The sequence below is a fragment of the Rhagoletis zephyria genome, unplaced genomic scaffold (genome assembly GCF_001687245.7).
Source record: "Rhagoletis zephyria isolate East Lansing unplaced genomic scaffold, Rhagoletis_zephyria_1.1 Rzeph_scaffold_09543, whole genome shotgun sequence".
Taxonomy (NCBI): Eukaryota; Metazoa; Arthropoda; class Insecta; order Diptera; family Tephritidae; genus Rhagoletis; species Rhagoletis zephyria.
In genome coordinates, this window is record NW_016166621.1 from 1 (window position 1) to 16,011 (window position 16,011).

The 16,011-nt window shown below is 34.3% G+C and overlaps 1 protein-coding gene across 2 annotated transcripts in view; it reads left to right on the plus strand.

Moving 5' to 3' along the window:
• Window positions 1-3,558: 3,558 nt before the first annotated feature.
• Window positions 3,559-16,011, plus strand: part of LOC108375870 (sialin) — an 18,552-nt gene continuing 6,099 nt past the window's right edge. Inside the window, exons 1-2 of one of the 2 annotated variants that reach the window (XM_017632018.1) lie at window positions 3,559-3,827; window positions 10,649-10,699. In XM_017632018.1, the coding sequence (XP_017487507.1) occupies window positions 10,660-10,699 (40 nt within the window). In that variant the 5' untranslated portion in view covers window positions 3,559-3,827; window positions 10,649-10,659. Of the gene's footprint in view, window positions 3,841-10,648; window positions 10,700-16,011 lie in introns of both variants that reach the window. The other variant, XM_017632019.1, reaches the window with a different exon arrangement.

Sequence of the window (16,011 nt, forward strand, 5' to 3'; positions counted from 1 at the left end):
AAAGTTAAGCTCACATATAAAATTGGAAACAAATGTAAAATCCTACTTTGCACAAAAGCATAAAACTTGGGCAATTAAAAACTAGAAAATTGCTAAAAAAAAATTTATAAACAATTTGTTTTATTTTATTCACAAAATATATATATTCCAGGTAATGTAAGTAAAACAAAACTATAATCGAAATAAAAGCCTTGGACATCAGTGCTGGCAAGATACATGGAAGCTAAGGGTTAATTCGTTTGTTTATACTTTTTGACATTATAGTACCTTAAAAGAGAGCCGCACTGAATTGTCAATCACACCTTGTTTAATACACCTTGGTTCTAATGAACTTATATATAAGTATTTTTGGTTTCTCTTTTATTCACATGCTCGCATTTTTTATTATGAAAAAAAAATAAAAATTTGCGGAAGAGCAACAGTAAAAAAAATTGGCGAAATCAACGGTGATTTGTAGCTGCTGCCAACTTGTACATTTATTTACTAAAATCGACTANTCAACGGTAATTTGTAGCTGCTTCCAACTTGCACATTTATTTACTAAAATCGACTATGCTATAAAATTACATACTCCAGAAAATTCTTATATTAACTTATTTCAATTGAAAAATAATTAAATGAAAGAAAAATAGCGCAGAAAAAACGCGAAAAAGGTTTATCGCTATTCAAGTNAAATTGAAAAATAATTAAATAAAAGAAAAATAGCACAGAAAAAACACGAAAAAGGTATATCGCTATTCAAGTCCATGGTAGTGCATAAGCCAGAGTCTTGAAGCAAAATAATGTGCCCGTTCAAGTGAAACGGTGTGTATATTAGAGCCCGAAGCATGCGTCATTCTAACTAAAACACATGTCGTGCAACATGTTGGTAAGGGCATAATGCAAATACTACATCTAGTGCATGCCTCTACAAATGCAAGCGGGTATGTACATATGTGTGTACATGTATATATGTGTTTTGAGGTGTATGTATATGTGTTATTATGTCAAAGCCTGAATGCAGCATTAAGGCAATATTTGCTACAGTTAAGTTCAAAAATCATCTACTTGGCTTAGTTACTCCCTACTACAGTGCATGGCTGTGGGTTAGTTTAAACGCTTGAGCTTGCTAGTTTAAGCTAAGATTAGCCAATCAAATATCAGCCATATGTTCAATATAAACGCAGTTTACGAGTTTAAACTTGCATGCGTGCATTTTGCTAAATAATCTAATGGTAATTTCGTTTCTTCCAAAAAAATGTTGCCCTGCTCCGGTGCAAAATGTGTTTGATGTTACACTCAACCCTGTAAAAGGGCATGTTTATGCCTTCTAGTCCTTGTCGAGCTCACGCATTTCATAATCACCCTCATTGCGAGAGTCGTGTCGAATGCAAGTCGTTTTTCGAGAGTCGAATCGTATCGAAAATTTCACGTCATTGCCTAAAATTTCCACTCGCCTAGTGTATTAAAACGGAAAAACTTGGCAGCATTGTATAGTTTTCGACGAATTTCGTCGTTTACTTTTTTCAGCACGACAGTAAACAATGCCAATGTTGTCGAGTCGTACAATTTAGCCTAATTTACGACTTACGCAATGAGGCTGATTATTGTCGTTTTAAATAACCAACTGATTTTCAGGGCAACCATCTCGCCTGACAAAGCTTCACAGCGCTGAGAATATGCTTCTTTGCTTTAGAAGAGTGTGACATTTTAACAAACGAAGACAAAATTTTGTCACCCTTTGCCTTTCATTTAGAATCGAACACGGAAAGAGAAATGAGCAATCAAAAGACGATATTTTTTGGTTGAAACGAAATCACCACAACTTTTACGAATTTATTACAAAACTAAAAATATTTGACGAACTATCAGCAATATACGTATGTATGTTCGCATAAGGATCATCAAGATTAGAAAAATTTCTATACATATAAAATAATGCAGTTCTCACACAACCATGAGTGAATGCATGTAAATATACATTCATATATGCATATATATGTATGCAGAGGGGTTTCCAGTGTTGCCAAACATGGACTTTTCCTACCAAAACTGGTCGGTTTTTTCCATTTGGTAGGTTGGTAGGCTAGATTGGATTTTGGTTGGTTCCGTGACAATAATAGTTATTTGCGAAAAATATAAAATATAAAATATGTATATCCAAACATTTTACCATTGTCCACCTGACAGAGACTTCATTGTATTGGTCTTTTAATACGGTAGTAAGACCCATTGTCACATGTGCGGTACAGGGCTGGTGACCAAAAGCTATGCAAGTAAAGGCGGGTTCTACCTTTAGCAAGCTGCACCGACTGGTCCGCGTGGGCCATTACAGGAGCTGTGGGCACCTGTCCAACGGATGATCTTGGTGTCATTACAGGGATTCCTCTTTTGCCTATTCTGTTTGAAAAAGAGGCCTGCTGGAGAGCTGTACGACTGCTTAATATGATCAGTAAAACAAAATTTGGGATCTTCGGGGTCATTTGGAGATTCTAAAGCCATTCCTGGATAATCCCGAGCTATCCTTCAACAAACCCTACAAGGTTAGAATTCCTGAAAGGGACTGCTGTGAAGTGATAATAACTATGATTGGCGAAAGGTCCCAAGCATGGTATACCGACGCATCAAAGATGGACGACGAGAGTACTGGGGCAGGCGTATTTGGACAAAAATTCCAGATAGTCTGCCAATTTACACATACCCATCTATATTCCAGGCGAAAGTCTTCGCAATCGAAGTCTGTGTAGAAGGACAAATGGGGCCAAATTAAATATTATGTCCGATAGTCAGGCAGGTTAAAGGCCTTAGACGCTTTTAAAATGGCAGCAGGCTTGTGGAAAGCTGTAAAACTTTTTTGAACCACTTGGAAGCTCACAATAACTTAACAATGTGGTGGGTTCCGGGACATGAAGGGTTTGAAGGCAACGAAGCTGACTGTCTCGCAAAGCGTGGATCCCACGTGACATAAATAGCAGACTGCTACACTTTGGGGAACGATTGTCTTCTTCATCTAAAATTTTAAAGATGGCGCCTTCCAAAGTGCCTAACTTCTTAAAGAGAATAAGGTTGGAGTGATTACAATTATACAATTGTATTAGTCTGTACAGTAAAATGAATTGTTATGCGTAGTTAATTCGTTTTTATTATACTAGTTGTGTTTTATTTTTTCTAGTGTTATGTTATCTACACTTTTAATTTTGGTAGGAAGTTTTGGTTGGAACAAAATTTCTCCGTGGCAACACTGAAAGTTTCATTGCCTGTCTATATGTACGCATACTTTTAGAGTCAGAAGACAGAGTGAATGTGAGAATTTAATGGGCAGAAAATAACAAATCGCATTGTTGGAACAATCAACCCACGAGTACGGGTATCGTGACGGAAAGTCGTCTATATACATACATACGTACATAGTTAATTACTTAGACACATACTAACGTAGGTATACTTATTCAAATATATAAACTAAATTTGAATTTGTATACATATTTGAGCGTATTTGTGCCATGTGCCTCACCTACTCGCCACAGAGAGTTCGGAGCAGATTTAAAGGCACGTCACCTTTGAGATATTTTCAGTTGAAATTGTGCAGTGGTGGCGATTGTTTCGGGTTTTTCTCAGTTCGAAACGTACAATTTATTCGAGGAAGAACAGTGATAAATGTGATTTTGGCGCCACACCTAAAGCACCAGTAGTGCACTGGGTTTCTTTGTTTAACGGAAAATAATTTAATCTACTAAACTAATAAATATTTTAGTAGCAAACTAAAAATAATAAATTCTCACAAAACATTACTTGAGTGAAAAATTGTTAATAATAAAATATATTAATCGAAAATTAGCAGTGAAAAGGTAATAAACATAAGTATGTTAAAATGAATAGAACACGATTTAAAAATATTAGAGTTTGGGCGTTGATATTTGAATATATAATTTTCTAGAGGGTGACAAATTAAAAGCAGATGCAGCAGTGTGGCCTGATTGTGGGGGAAATACAAATATAAATAAAACAATTAACAAAAGAATGGGTGGAAGAAAAATGTTTTGCGTGGTAACCGGTCGGAAGCGAATATATGTATGTACATACATACATAAAATAAAAATAAAAATAAATAAATAGTTCAGAAATAAACGAAAAGCGAAAATAAATGACATAAAATTTGGCACACATAGTACATGCATACGTAATTAGTAAACTGTTGCATGAAAGCTGTGTAAACAAAAGTTTTTGTAAAAGTAATATGGCGTTTGTAGATCAAAAAAATAAAAATACAATGTCAAGGTATTTATAAAGGTTTGAAAAAAGAAAGTGAATAAATGATGAAAATCGAAAAGTAATTTAAATAATTTTTTTTTGTGACAAAACGCATATTGCGGGTTTGGATATGAATGGTTTCAAAAGTCGTTTTTCAGCAAGTAATTTAAAGAAGTGCGTTTAAATAATCTCTAAATATGTACATATATAGAAAAAAAAATTTCTTAATTAAAAGAAAACCTCACTAAATTTTTAAATGCAAAAAAAATAAGTAAAAAAATCGTTTCAACAAGTAAATTTTAAGCAAAAAACACAAAAATTTAGGAGTACCGTTGATTTCTTCATTATCCGATGATCGGATCTAAACCAAATATGTATGGGACCACATTTGAGGTATCACCTTTCCGATAAAAACAATTATCGAAATCGGGTCACGTCCTCTTTTTTTGAAATCAGTTAGAAAACGACTTCAAACTTTTACACGATATCTAGGACAGATTTTGAATCTTTTTAGGTGCTAGAAACCTATGAAAATTTTAAGTCTGCTAAATAGCATAAACGAAAAAATTACCGGTAATCGCAGCTTGTGTGTACAAAGTATGTAGTATTTTTTCTATGAAATTATAAGTTTTAAAAAATTTGATTCGAAGAACATTTTTGTTTCAACATTTGAGTAATGTCAATTACAAACCTTCGTTGCTCAAGTTTTATTCCCATATTTGGATCATTATTTGAATCAAATAAATGTGAGGTTTGTCAATCACAAAAAACTAATAAAAAATATTCAGAACATCTTGCCAAAAACAAACATCTTAAGTTGGTCCCTAGTAGGTTTCTGCCAAATGGGACAAGATTTTAAAAAATACTGGCCAGATGACTATCAAACATCGACAGACGATTTCATTGCTGAATTTACCATGTAGCGCAGGTGTACCTTCTTTTTTCTCTTCAAAAATGTATGTTTAATAACCGTCTTTCTTTCTGGTACTGGTCTATCCTTCTTAAAGAAGAGCTACCTGAGACTGTTATTGACACCTAGTGTAAGTCTTTATCCGAATTTTTTTGTTTTTTTGAAAATAGGTGCAACAATGCCAGTATCTGTTGCAACGAGCGAGCGGTCGTTTTCAACCCTTCGAAGGTTGAAGACCTATTTGCGTAGTAGTACAGATTGGTTGGGTTGGCGCTCCTAAATGCACATAGGGATCTGGAGGTTAATCCTCTGCAAGTGCTAGTTGAGCTAGCAAAAAACCAAGCAGAATTCTATTTTCAATTTAAAAATACTTAATGTATAAAATAAATATGCTCAATAATATAAAAATTATAATTTTCCCAACCCCTCCTAAATTTTTAAGAGGACTTAGCACCTTTTCACTCTAAGCGAACGATATGTATCAATACATGTATTTATAATATTTTTAGTCGGTATTTTTTTATTTTTAGTAATTTCTTAACTTTTGGTTTTTAGCCTTTTAAGGAAATTTTATATAAAATATATTAGGTTTTGTTCCACAAGCTACTTGTAGAAAAACTCGAGCAAAGTTCAAACTGTCAGCGTATATCAAATAAACTCTAAAACTTACTTGTGAAACGCGTATGTGTAACTCGAAGTGACTTCGAGTAGCTTGTGGAACAAACCTATTATTTATTAAAAAAAAAAAATTTAATGTCAAGTAGAACAACAATTATTCCAAAGCAAAAAAATTGTAATCATTTCGTCAGTTTTTCCTTTTTAAATATACATATACATACATACACTGCAAACCAAAGTTCCCGAAAGCTTAACGAAATCTTTAGGAGTATCCCATATCTGTAACGATTTTTTTACGAATCTTCAAAGAAAATTATATGAAGTGGTTGACACGAACTCGTAAAGAAATTTCTGTACGAAAAATAAAGAAAAATCTGAAAAAATTCTGTAAGAAATTCTTCACATAGCAGCATTATTTTCATTGCTTTGCCGATTTCCTTCCGAAATTTCGTAAAAGAATCCAAGTGTGCACAGTTTATTTTTATCTAAGAAAATTGGGCAAAAAATCGCATGAGATCTTTACGAATTGTCTAAAATTTCTCTGAAAGGATGTTTTGTAGGGTACATATGTATATATGAAACATATACATATATATATATGTACTGATATATCAGTTCTTTATTCGTTTGCACATATATCGCACAACAAAAATTGTGTCAATTGAATTCTCAGTAATTAATGCTTGGAGTTAATGGCCGTTCCGATAATTTAAATTTTTAATTAAACTAAATCCCAAACAGTGTGATGAATGAAAAAAAGAACACAAAAACACATACAAATTTTCTTTATATGGGTGTTAAATCGACAGTGCATAATTGTGTATGTATGTATAGGTAAAATATATACATACGTTCGTATGTATTTACAAAAATCTTGAGTAAAAATAGCATCCGTCGCGTGCCATATTTATTTTTATATAGGTATGTACATAAAAAGATCTGCTCATTTTTATTAGATTGTTTTAGTACCTACTTCTAAATATGATCTTATACTTAGTATGTATTTAAGTAAATACTTGTATAAATATCTACCACAAATTAATGCCACATATCATTCTTAAAAAGAACTCCGTCGTTCTTTTTCATTTGAAAGGCCAAATATTTTATAGATAATCAAAAGACTTTTATCTATTTATGTATTTAAATAATAGACGTCATGGTAACATACATACGTTTTTGCTAACCATTTTTGTACCCAAGGGCGGATTATGCGCAAATTTAAATGACGTATTTTTAAATAAAGTGATCAATTGTCGTCATTGTTCCGTTCCCTTACATTATTCTTTAGTAATACTATATCCACCTTTAGTCTTTACCATCAACTACTTAAGGTCTCCTTTCGAAGACTTCGCATATTTCCATCGAGGCATATCAAACAGGTATGTAGTAGCGTTAATATCTGGTATCGAAAGTGTTAAAAACTTTTCTGATTTTTTTTTTTCTAAATCAAAGCGTGCCATGTGAAATACAAAAAACAAAATAAGATAAAATTGAAACTGGAAAAGAATTGTTGCAACTTTCTTTCTTAATAAATTTGTTTGCTTCTCGAAGCATTGATCCATGCCTTTGCAAGGCCGAATAATCAGCGGGCTGAGTTGTGCAAAGGTTCCAAAAGCTGCTATTCAATCGCTCGTTTTTTTATGAAAAATGATTTTACATGCAAATAGATTTTAACAATTTAGAATTTTTGTGAGAAGAAATTAAAAAATATTTGAAATATTCGAGACCTAATAATTTGAAAAAAAAAATAAAATCAAATCTTCTGCTTTACTGATACTACCTGTTCAATGTGCCTTGGCCCGTATGGCGTTTTGTGAAAAGTTAAAAAGTCATAATATTAACTACATACAGTGACGAACAAAAGTATTGGCACAGTGAATTTTTCACAATATATGCAAAGTTTTTTATTCTAATATATTTTCGATACTTTTTTATAAGAATATAGTTAATTTTACACCAAAAAACACAAAAATAAATACGCTAAACTTTGTGCAAAACTCAGGAAAATTCAATAACTTCTTTTTGGTTGTTTGTGTTTCCGACAGGGTAGGAGTATGATGTATTGTGGAACGATTTTCCGTCATCCCTTGTCAAATTTGGTTTGGAGACAAACCGGTTTCGGCGTTGTGCTATCTTCAATGTAATTTTTCGTTCTGAATAGTTCGTGTTTTCTTCCGCTTTTATGTATTCGTGTTACTATCTGTTTTAGATAGAAATCCGCCGGCACTAGCAAGCAACCTAGTACCTGCTAAATAACGGAACATAAACCGACGCAATCACGAAAACCAAATAACAAAAATAAAAATAACGGATTTCTACCCCCGGCGAATACAAGCAACCACAAAGCACCTACCTGCGAGATAATGAAATGAAAGCGGTCGCACTTAGAGGGGCATGCATGACCTAATGACAGTTAAAACGGATAGTAACACGAATACATAAAAGCGGAAGGAAACACGAACTATTCAGGTTTGTCTCCAAACCGGTTCGACATAGTCATCATATCAAGAAGGAAGTAAATGGACAACGTGTGTGGCATAATCAAAAGGGCACTAAGGCACGTTAACGAAGAAATAGTGTGGACGTGGGTTTCAGCATAAAGCTAATAAAAAACAGCTACCATTCATAAGAAGAAGAACCTTACCGTGCCCGTAGAGTTGTAACTCTCGATGACATTGAAGTCGGCACTGTGTCGGAAGTGAGATATTTGGGCATTACATTAAAGGTCAAACTCTCAAGGAAGAATCACGTAGATGTGTCTAGAGCCACAAGTGTACTAATTGTATGCAAACTCCTTGAGAGAAAATCTTGGGGCAGCAGCTCTCGGTTACTTAGATCATAAAGTTAATACTTAACCTGTAGAACCGATGTCAGGCGTTCACTCACAAAGCTACAACGTCTTCTTGTGTATGGAAGTTATTCTCACGCTCCGCCACTTCTATCATCTCAGAATATGGAAACTCTCAGAGTTCAGCTACCCCGGAACCAATTCCTTTGGAAAAAACTTCAAAATAGAACTAGGAACTAAGACAGGCTGGGACGATGCAATTATTAGGATATACCTCCCAGTTGTATCCCATAGTTTGGTACACGGACGGTTCAAAAACACTCGGAGGCATTAGGCGCAGTATCTATGGGTCAAGATAAAATATATAAGTTCTCATGAGTAAACTGTCAAATATTCAAAGCGCAACCCTTAGCGCTCCAATTTAGGGATGGCAGAAGAACTAATCAGACGTGTGTATGTTATGAGATATACGACAACTTAGTACCAGCTATTTTTGTTAATCCGATATCTAAACCCAAATTCAGTTCGAACGGATCTAGTTAAGACTAAGTCTTAATTCAAACTATGAGAACGTATTCATACAGTTTCATACAGAAATATCTAACACAATCCTTTTCTGCCATCAGTGAAGAGGTTTAATGAAAGATTTTTTCATATATACATAAGTATGTATGTTTCCTATGGTTATTTTATTGCAGAAAAAGGTTAAAATTTGTTGGATTAGGCACACCCAATGCATATATAAATGTAATGCCTGCTATAAATGTTTTTATAATCATGTGCGGTTTTATGTACAAATAAATCGTGTATCTATGTATTTACATAAATAATACATACAGATTACTATTCAGCAACTACTATTACTATTTTTGCAACTCACGAAGCCGTTTTAATTTTTTTCTAATATGCTATTTTATACGTTTTACAAACATTGTAAGTACATATATACATTTGTATGAATAAATTTATTCCCATGTAACAACAACTTTTATTTTTTATATTACATGCTCTAGTTCGCGGCAGTTTTACGTTCATTTGCAAGCGTTTATTGCTTTTTACTTTGTTTTTAGTGTTTTTGCAAATACATGTAAAGCTTTATTTACTATGAGTACCTTGAATGTGGTATGTACATATGTATTTAGTAACTATCGATGTTGTCACAGAGCGTAGTAATTATGTACGTGTAACTCATTGTTATAAAACTTGATTCATCTATCGATGCCTAGATCATAAGAATGCTGAAAACGTGTTTTCATTGTTTTTCAAATCATTCTGAGTAATTGCTACGACAACTGAAGTTTCGCTTAACGGATAATTACATGCAACAAATGGGTTAATAATGCATTTGTGTACAATAGATTTTGTTTTGTTTTCAAAACTAGCCATTGATTAAATGCATGCACATAAGGGTGGTCCAAAAGTGCATGGGCCTCAAAGCCCATAAAGTGGCCCATGTATTTTATATTGGGAAAAACACTTTTTCGAACAATTGGTATAGAGTTCTTGAAAATCATACCTGTATAAAGACACGACCAAAATAGGCAAATGCCTTATAAGTAAAATGAGAGTAATTAGGTTTTACACTTCATTGACTTGTTAAAAATGCAGCAGGTGCATCACTTTTGAAGAAATAAAGTTTTTATATTTTTTATTTATTTTATTTTTTTTGTTTAGTAAATATGTGGTGAATCGCGATTGGTAAGCACTTTCCGCTAGTTTACAGAACACATTACTTTAACCTGGGCATGTCATTGGAGGTTAGCGAGGAATTTTAAAAAAGCCGTGGGAAAACGAGGAGAGTACATGCCCAGATCTGCCCTATATGTCTTTGAAACACATTGATTTTCTATCGTACGAATGCCACATCATTTAAAGAAATTGTGGATAAACTGGCTTTAAAGTAAGGTTTTGGGTGAATAGATTAAGAGCCAAGTTTCCAAAAGCTCTTTCTTTGATTCATAACTTACATAATTACGAATGAAGGGGCATCCGACCGGCTTGAGATTATGATTTTGGAAACATGTACGATGCAATTCTGAACCAAATTTTTTCTTTCAAATAGATCGCCAAGAATCTAAAACTGTATATTTTCTTCGTTTCAGATAAAACCAAAATGTCTAACACTGAGAGAAAAGGATTTAACAAATGCAGAGGTATGAAAAAACTGCACTTATATAATAAAACAGCTTTATTAACTATGTAAAAAATTTGTGCATTTGTTCCAAACTGATTGAGTAAATACAAACAATAAATGCATGTATTTGAGAAGCACAAATACTCAGAATTCCCAAATTTACGTATGTACACATAGAAACAAATCTCAAAATCTCTGGCATGAAAATATTAGGTGCGCGGATTTTGTTCTTGGAAAATATGAAACCAAAAGTTATTGACCCTTCAAATTCAAGGCCGCGAAGTCAGCGCAAATGCATAAGGAATAATTGAAATTGCCTGAAAAAGAACAGATTTGCTAATGTATTTATTATTATTATTTTTTGTTGGAAGAGTGAGTGACCCTTCAAATCTCAAGGATAATTCAACAAGACAACAAGAGTGTTAGAACAAGTGTGGCAAATTGAGGTCACATGCTGGCTTTGGCTATGTTCGTAGACTGCTTGTAATAAAATAAATAAAGTATATCTCCAAATATGCACACTGAATATCGCTATCGGTCATACCACTCCCGAATTTTAGCATACGTCACTTATCCCACCCACTACGTTAGGGTAGTGGGTCACGTCGCGACGTCGCGTGGCCATCATTAATACCAAGAGTAAACAAATAAAATGAGTAATGTGAACATATAAAACACACAATTTACAAATTAACACTTGTGGAGTCGATAAAAGCATGCATACATAAAAACATACATACTACTAATGTATACTTTTATATTTACGTAATGGCATACATACTACCCAGCCAGCAAAAAATCCGAAAACCGATCCGATAAAGGACAAACAAGTGGATGAAGTGCAGATTTTTGTGCGTTTACTGATTCCATTTTCGGATACTTTGACGATCCGTTTTATCACTAAAGTCTGCGGCAGGAACGTACATACAGACAACCGTATGTGAAACGGAAACGTTTTCAGCTGTTCACGGATATTTTTTCATGGTTGAAAAGAAATAAAATAAAATTAGGAAGCGCCTGACGGAATTCGGCACCTTCTGGAAGCTAACAAATAGCGGCACGCTCAGCCACTGCCAGCTACGCATGCATGCTTTCAAATGTTTAGCTTGAGCAAATAAAATACAATTATTGCTTTCAAATAACATCATCTTTTTCGAACGTTTCGAACGTTTTCCGGATACGAAAATTGATGATAACTGCAGGATTTTTTCTATTNGTACGTTTATACTAAGTACAGCGGCTGCCGTAGGTATATATATACACATATATATATATATATATATATATATATATATGTTGTTGTTATATAGCCCAGTTCTGTAACTATGATATTGAATTTTTATATACTTATATATATACCCTGCAGGAAAAAGACGAACTAGTGAACCAACACTTCGTAGGACATCGCAATGTTAAATTCGTCTGTTAGGATAGGATGGCGTGTGTGGAATATTCCATACTTTGTCTTGGAGACAGAAATGTCGATTGTGAATGGGGTTGCCAACCGTATTATAATATATGGTATTGTACTATTTTTTTCAGTCCGCGTACTATATACTGTTGGAAAAAATATAGTATGCAAAAATAATATATCTCTTCAGTTATAAATAAATATAAGTATTTATTTATTTGTTGAACTAAATTTATAACAAATCATAAAATTTAATAGTTATTTACAGCGCTAGCTGCTAGGGCTATTGGCGCACACACATTAAAATATATTTCAGTAATTTGCAAGAAAAAACCAATATCTAATGAAATATTTTTTAAAATAAAAGGCTATAGTGAGTTTATGAATAGAAACACAGAACAAAAATTGCAACATATTTTTAGGAATCCTGAGAATGAGTTATTTAATTTTTACTCAATTTCTGCAACTTCGGCATTCACAGAAAGAGTTTTTCTATTAAGAATGTGAAATGGCGGTGTATTTACCTTACTAATAAAAATAACTTTTTATTTAAATAAATTTAAATTTTTATTGCGATAAAGCATGTGCACACATCCCAAAAAACTTCAATTTTTGTCGCGTCCGTACCGTTTTTAATTTGCTTGTATCTATGTACTTAACTGTTTATACTTCCAAAAATTTTGTTTTGAATATAGCACCTTCCCAGTGCTTTGTAACATTTGTGATATACATACGATCTTTCAGTTTGCTTCCTATTTTAAGCTTAGTTACGCGTGCGAATGTCGCGTCCGTATCTCAGGATATGCCCATATGATTCTTTCATAGTTATCAAGGAATTGTTAAAAACTGCCAAAGATGTTAAATGATGTGTACATAAAAAGCGTTTTTTTCTTTTTCTTTTAAATAAAATACTATATGTAATTGAAGTGTACTATATTTTTTCAGATTTTTTTGAAATAGCACTATAAATATCTTAGAAAATGTTGGCAACCCTAAATGTGAGTGCCCTGTTTGTGAGTGGCAGGAGAAGACACGTACCTATAATCGAAAGAATAGCTTCAAGTCATTATTCTACTGAACCAATTACTATCCCTAATGAAGCTGAGGAGATCCAACAGTTCCACCTCCGCTATCTCGCTCAGACCGTTGAAGAAGTGTGAAACCAAGTGCTGGAGGTGCTTCGCCTGTAGACCTGCACATCGACACAGAAAATGATCAATTGACTCTTCTTGCTGGTATTTGCCACTATTAGTGCTATAGCATAATGTCCCGTGATGGCGCCCGAAGGACTCTCACTGCAGATTTATTGAGTTTCAGTATGTTCCTTATCTTTTTTCTACTAAGCCGCGTCCATAATAATCTTGTGATCTCACAGTCTTCTCGTTTCTTCCACAAGTCAGTCGACGCGGCTACGGTGTATTTACCGTGATCACTAAACGGTGCCGCTTCTTCTATTGGCATTTCTGAGCCGCATCTGGTCATCTCATCGGCCGGCTCATTCGCTTCAATAGACCAGAATAGAGCGACGTTGATACGACTCAGTGACGCCAGTGTGGTGTGACATTTCATACAATTCCCAATTGCACTATTTTAGATCCTATTGCCTTCAGTGCTCCCTTACTAAGTAAAAGACTAACTGCCCTCTCTATAACATAGATCACCGCTTGGATGACACTACAGTCATTCGGTAGACGAGAGGACCGGTTGATTTGCAGGTCCTTCGACTAGACACCGGCTCCGGTTCCTTGTTCTATCTTTGCACCATCAGTGTAGATTGGTATACCCCCCTCTACCACTGGCAATCCTGCATCCTATTCTTCTTTGGTCGGGAACCTAATGAGTACCTTCGTATTGAAGTCCCAAACAGGCGTAATGTAATCAGAGCTAACTTATATGTCAGCCTTAATTCCATTGAACCGGCACCTTTTTATTTTAGTGAGTATTACTGCATGCCCGAATTTGCCAGTTGCTGACATGTAAATTGAATTAACACGAACTAGTCATGGTTCTAAATTTTCTATAACCGTACCAGTTCGGCACCAGTGTGTTTCTCTACAGGTATCCCTGCTTTAACGACAAAACGTGCCTGAGTCATTATCCTACAGCTATGTATTTATATGTATGTATGTATGGATTAGTGAGAGTTTACGTCATCCCAAAAAGGACGCACCTCATTTGACTTACTTTAATAAAAAGTTTACTTCGCCGTCTGTTTTCAAAGCCATTTTAATATTAATCTATGTGAATATATTATTTGTTTATACATTTCAATGTTTGCAAATATTAAATATTTCCATGCTATAAAATCGTAAAAATGTCTTAATTGAAGCAATGACAGATGAGGCAAATCACGCATCAACTTTAGTACATTTATTAAAAGACAATAAATAAATATCTTATCTCAAAATGAAAATTTCCAAATTAAAACAAAAACATACTTAATATATATGTAGACGCGAGTTTACATAACCTAGGTACATTTAAAGTTTGATTTGATTCGCTGGGAAACACCAACAACGAAAATGAGAAAAAATTGGACCTTACTGAAAGTTGCTGAGGAGATATCCATACATACGTCTGTGAGATGCATCATGTTGTGCTTCTCTTAATTTCATGGGAGTATGAATTTTACAAATGAGCGATTTCACTATCTCGGGTGGGACATTTGTGCAGAAAAAATGATCTTTCTTCTTTAAATTTAAGTACAAAGTACTCAACAATTCTAGAGTTTGATAAAGCTACACCTAATTCACTATTATATGAGTTATTAAAAAATGCGAAAAAAATCCGCTTACTTTGGAAAAATCCGCTTTATATGGAAAAATCTGAGTTATTTCTTCTGTTACTGGTGGGAAAAAAGAACCAGCTTTTTGAGCAGATATATTTTACGGAAACTCTGGAATTTATTTCTTTTTTCTGTATGAACTTGATCTTACAATAAAACAAAGAACCGCGCATAGAAAACAAAGCAAAAACTACAACAAAAATGATGGCTTTATTATAAAAAAAAATCCGAAACTCCTCTGTCACGGGTGGGACACATACGAATGTTTATATGAAAAGGAGCTTTTAGTGTGATCCATATTAAAAATTCACTCACGCTTTAAATATCTTACATACATTAAATAAACAAAGTTGGTCAAGATGTCACCTAACTTAATCAGCTGATCACAAGGGTATATAAGTAATGGGCGAGTCCGCGCTTCCCCCCTCCTTCCCTGCATACACCTCAAAAAATTATAATAATATTAAAACAAGTAACATTAAATAATGTTAAAATGTCTCTTCTCTATTTATATCTTTGCCACTGTATCTACAGCTTATACTTTTCATATCCATGAATTTTTGAGAGAATTAGTCATTAAATTAAACCAAAACTCTCCAAGGAAAACTAAGCTGTCGCAATAACTGCATCGTTACGATAATTGGTAGTCGCGATTACCGAGTGTGCCCTGCATGTTACCGACCAAACTCGATTTTAGGACATCGTGGTTTTGTCCAGGCTGAACTAGTTCTACCTTCATACATGCAATAGGACAAACCAGTTAAGTCTTCTTGCCAAGCCCGTGGGATTACATCACCTAGCCCATGCTGACACGTATTTTAAAATCTTTTCCGATGGCTCCAAAATGAACAGAGACAGGATCTAGCTATCCAACTAATTTCATTACCTATCCCATGCTGACGTATTTTAAAATCTTTTCCGATGGCTCCAAAATGAACAGAGACAGGATCTAGTTATCCAACTAATTTCGGTACCAGGTCACATAGTAGTTTATGGTAACGAGCCAGAACGGCAGCCGCGTCATCGCTTATAAGCGATTGCGATCGGATCTAGCACGATCAAGGAAGAACTCATAGAGGAGAGGAGCAGACTCAGAACTCAAAACTGGCGTAGCACCGCTGGTTACGCCAGGCTA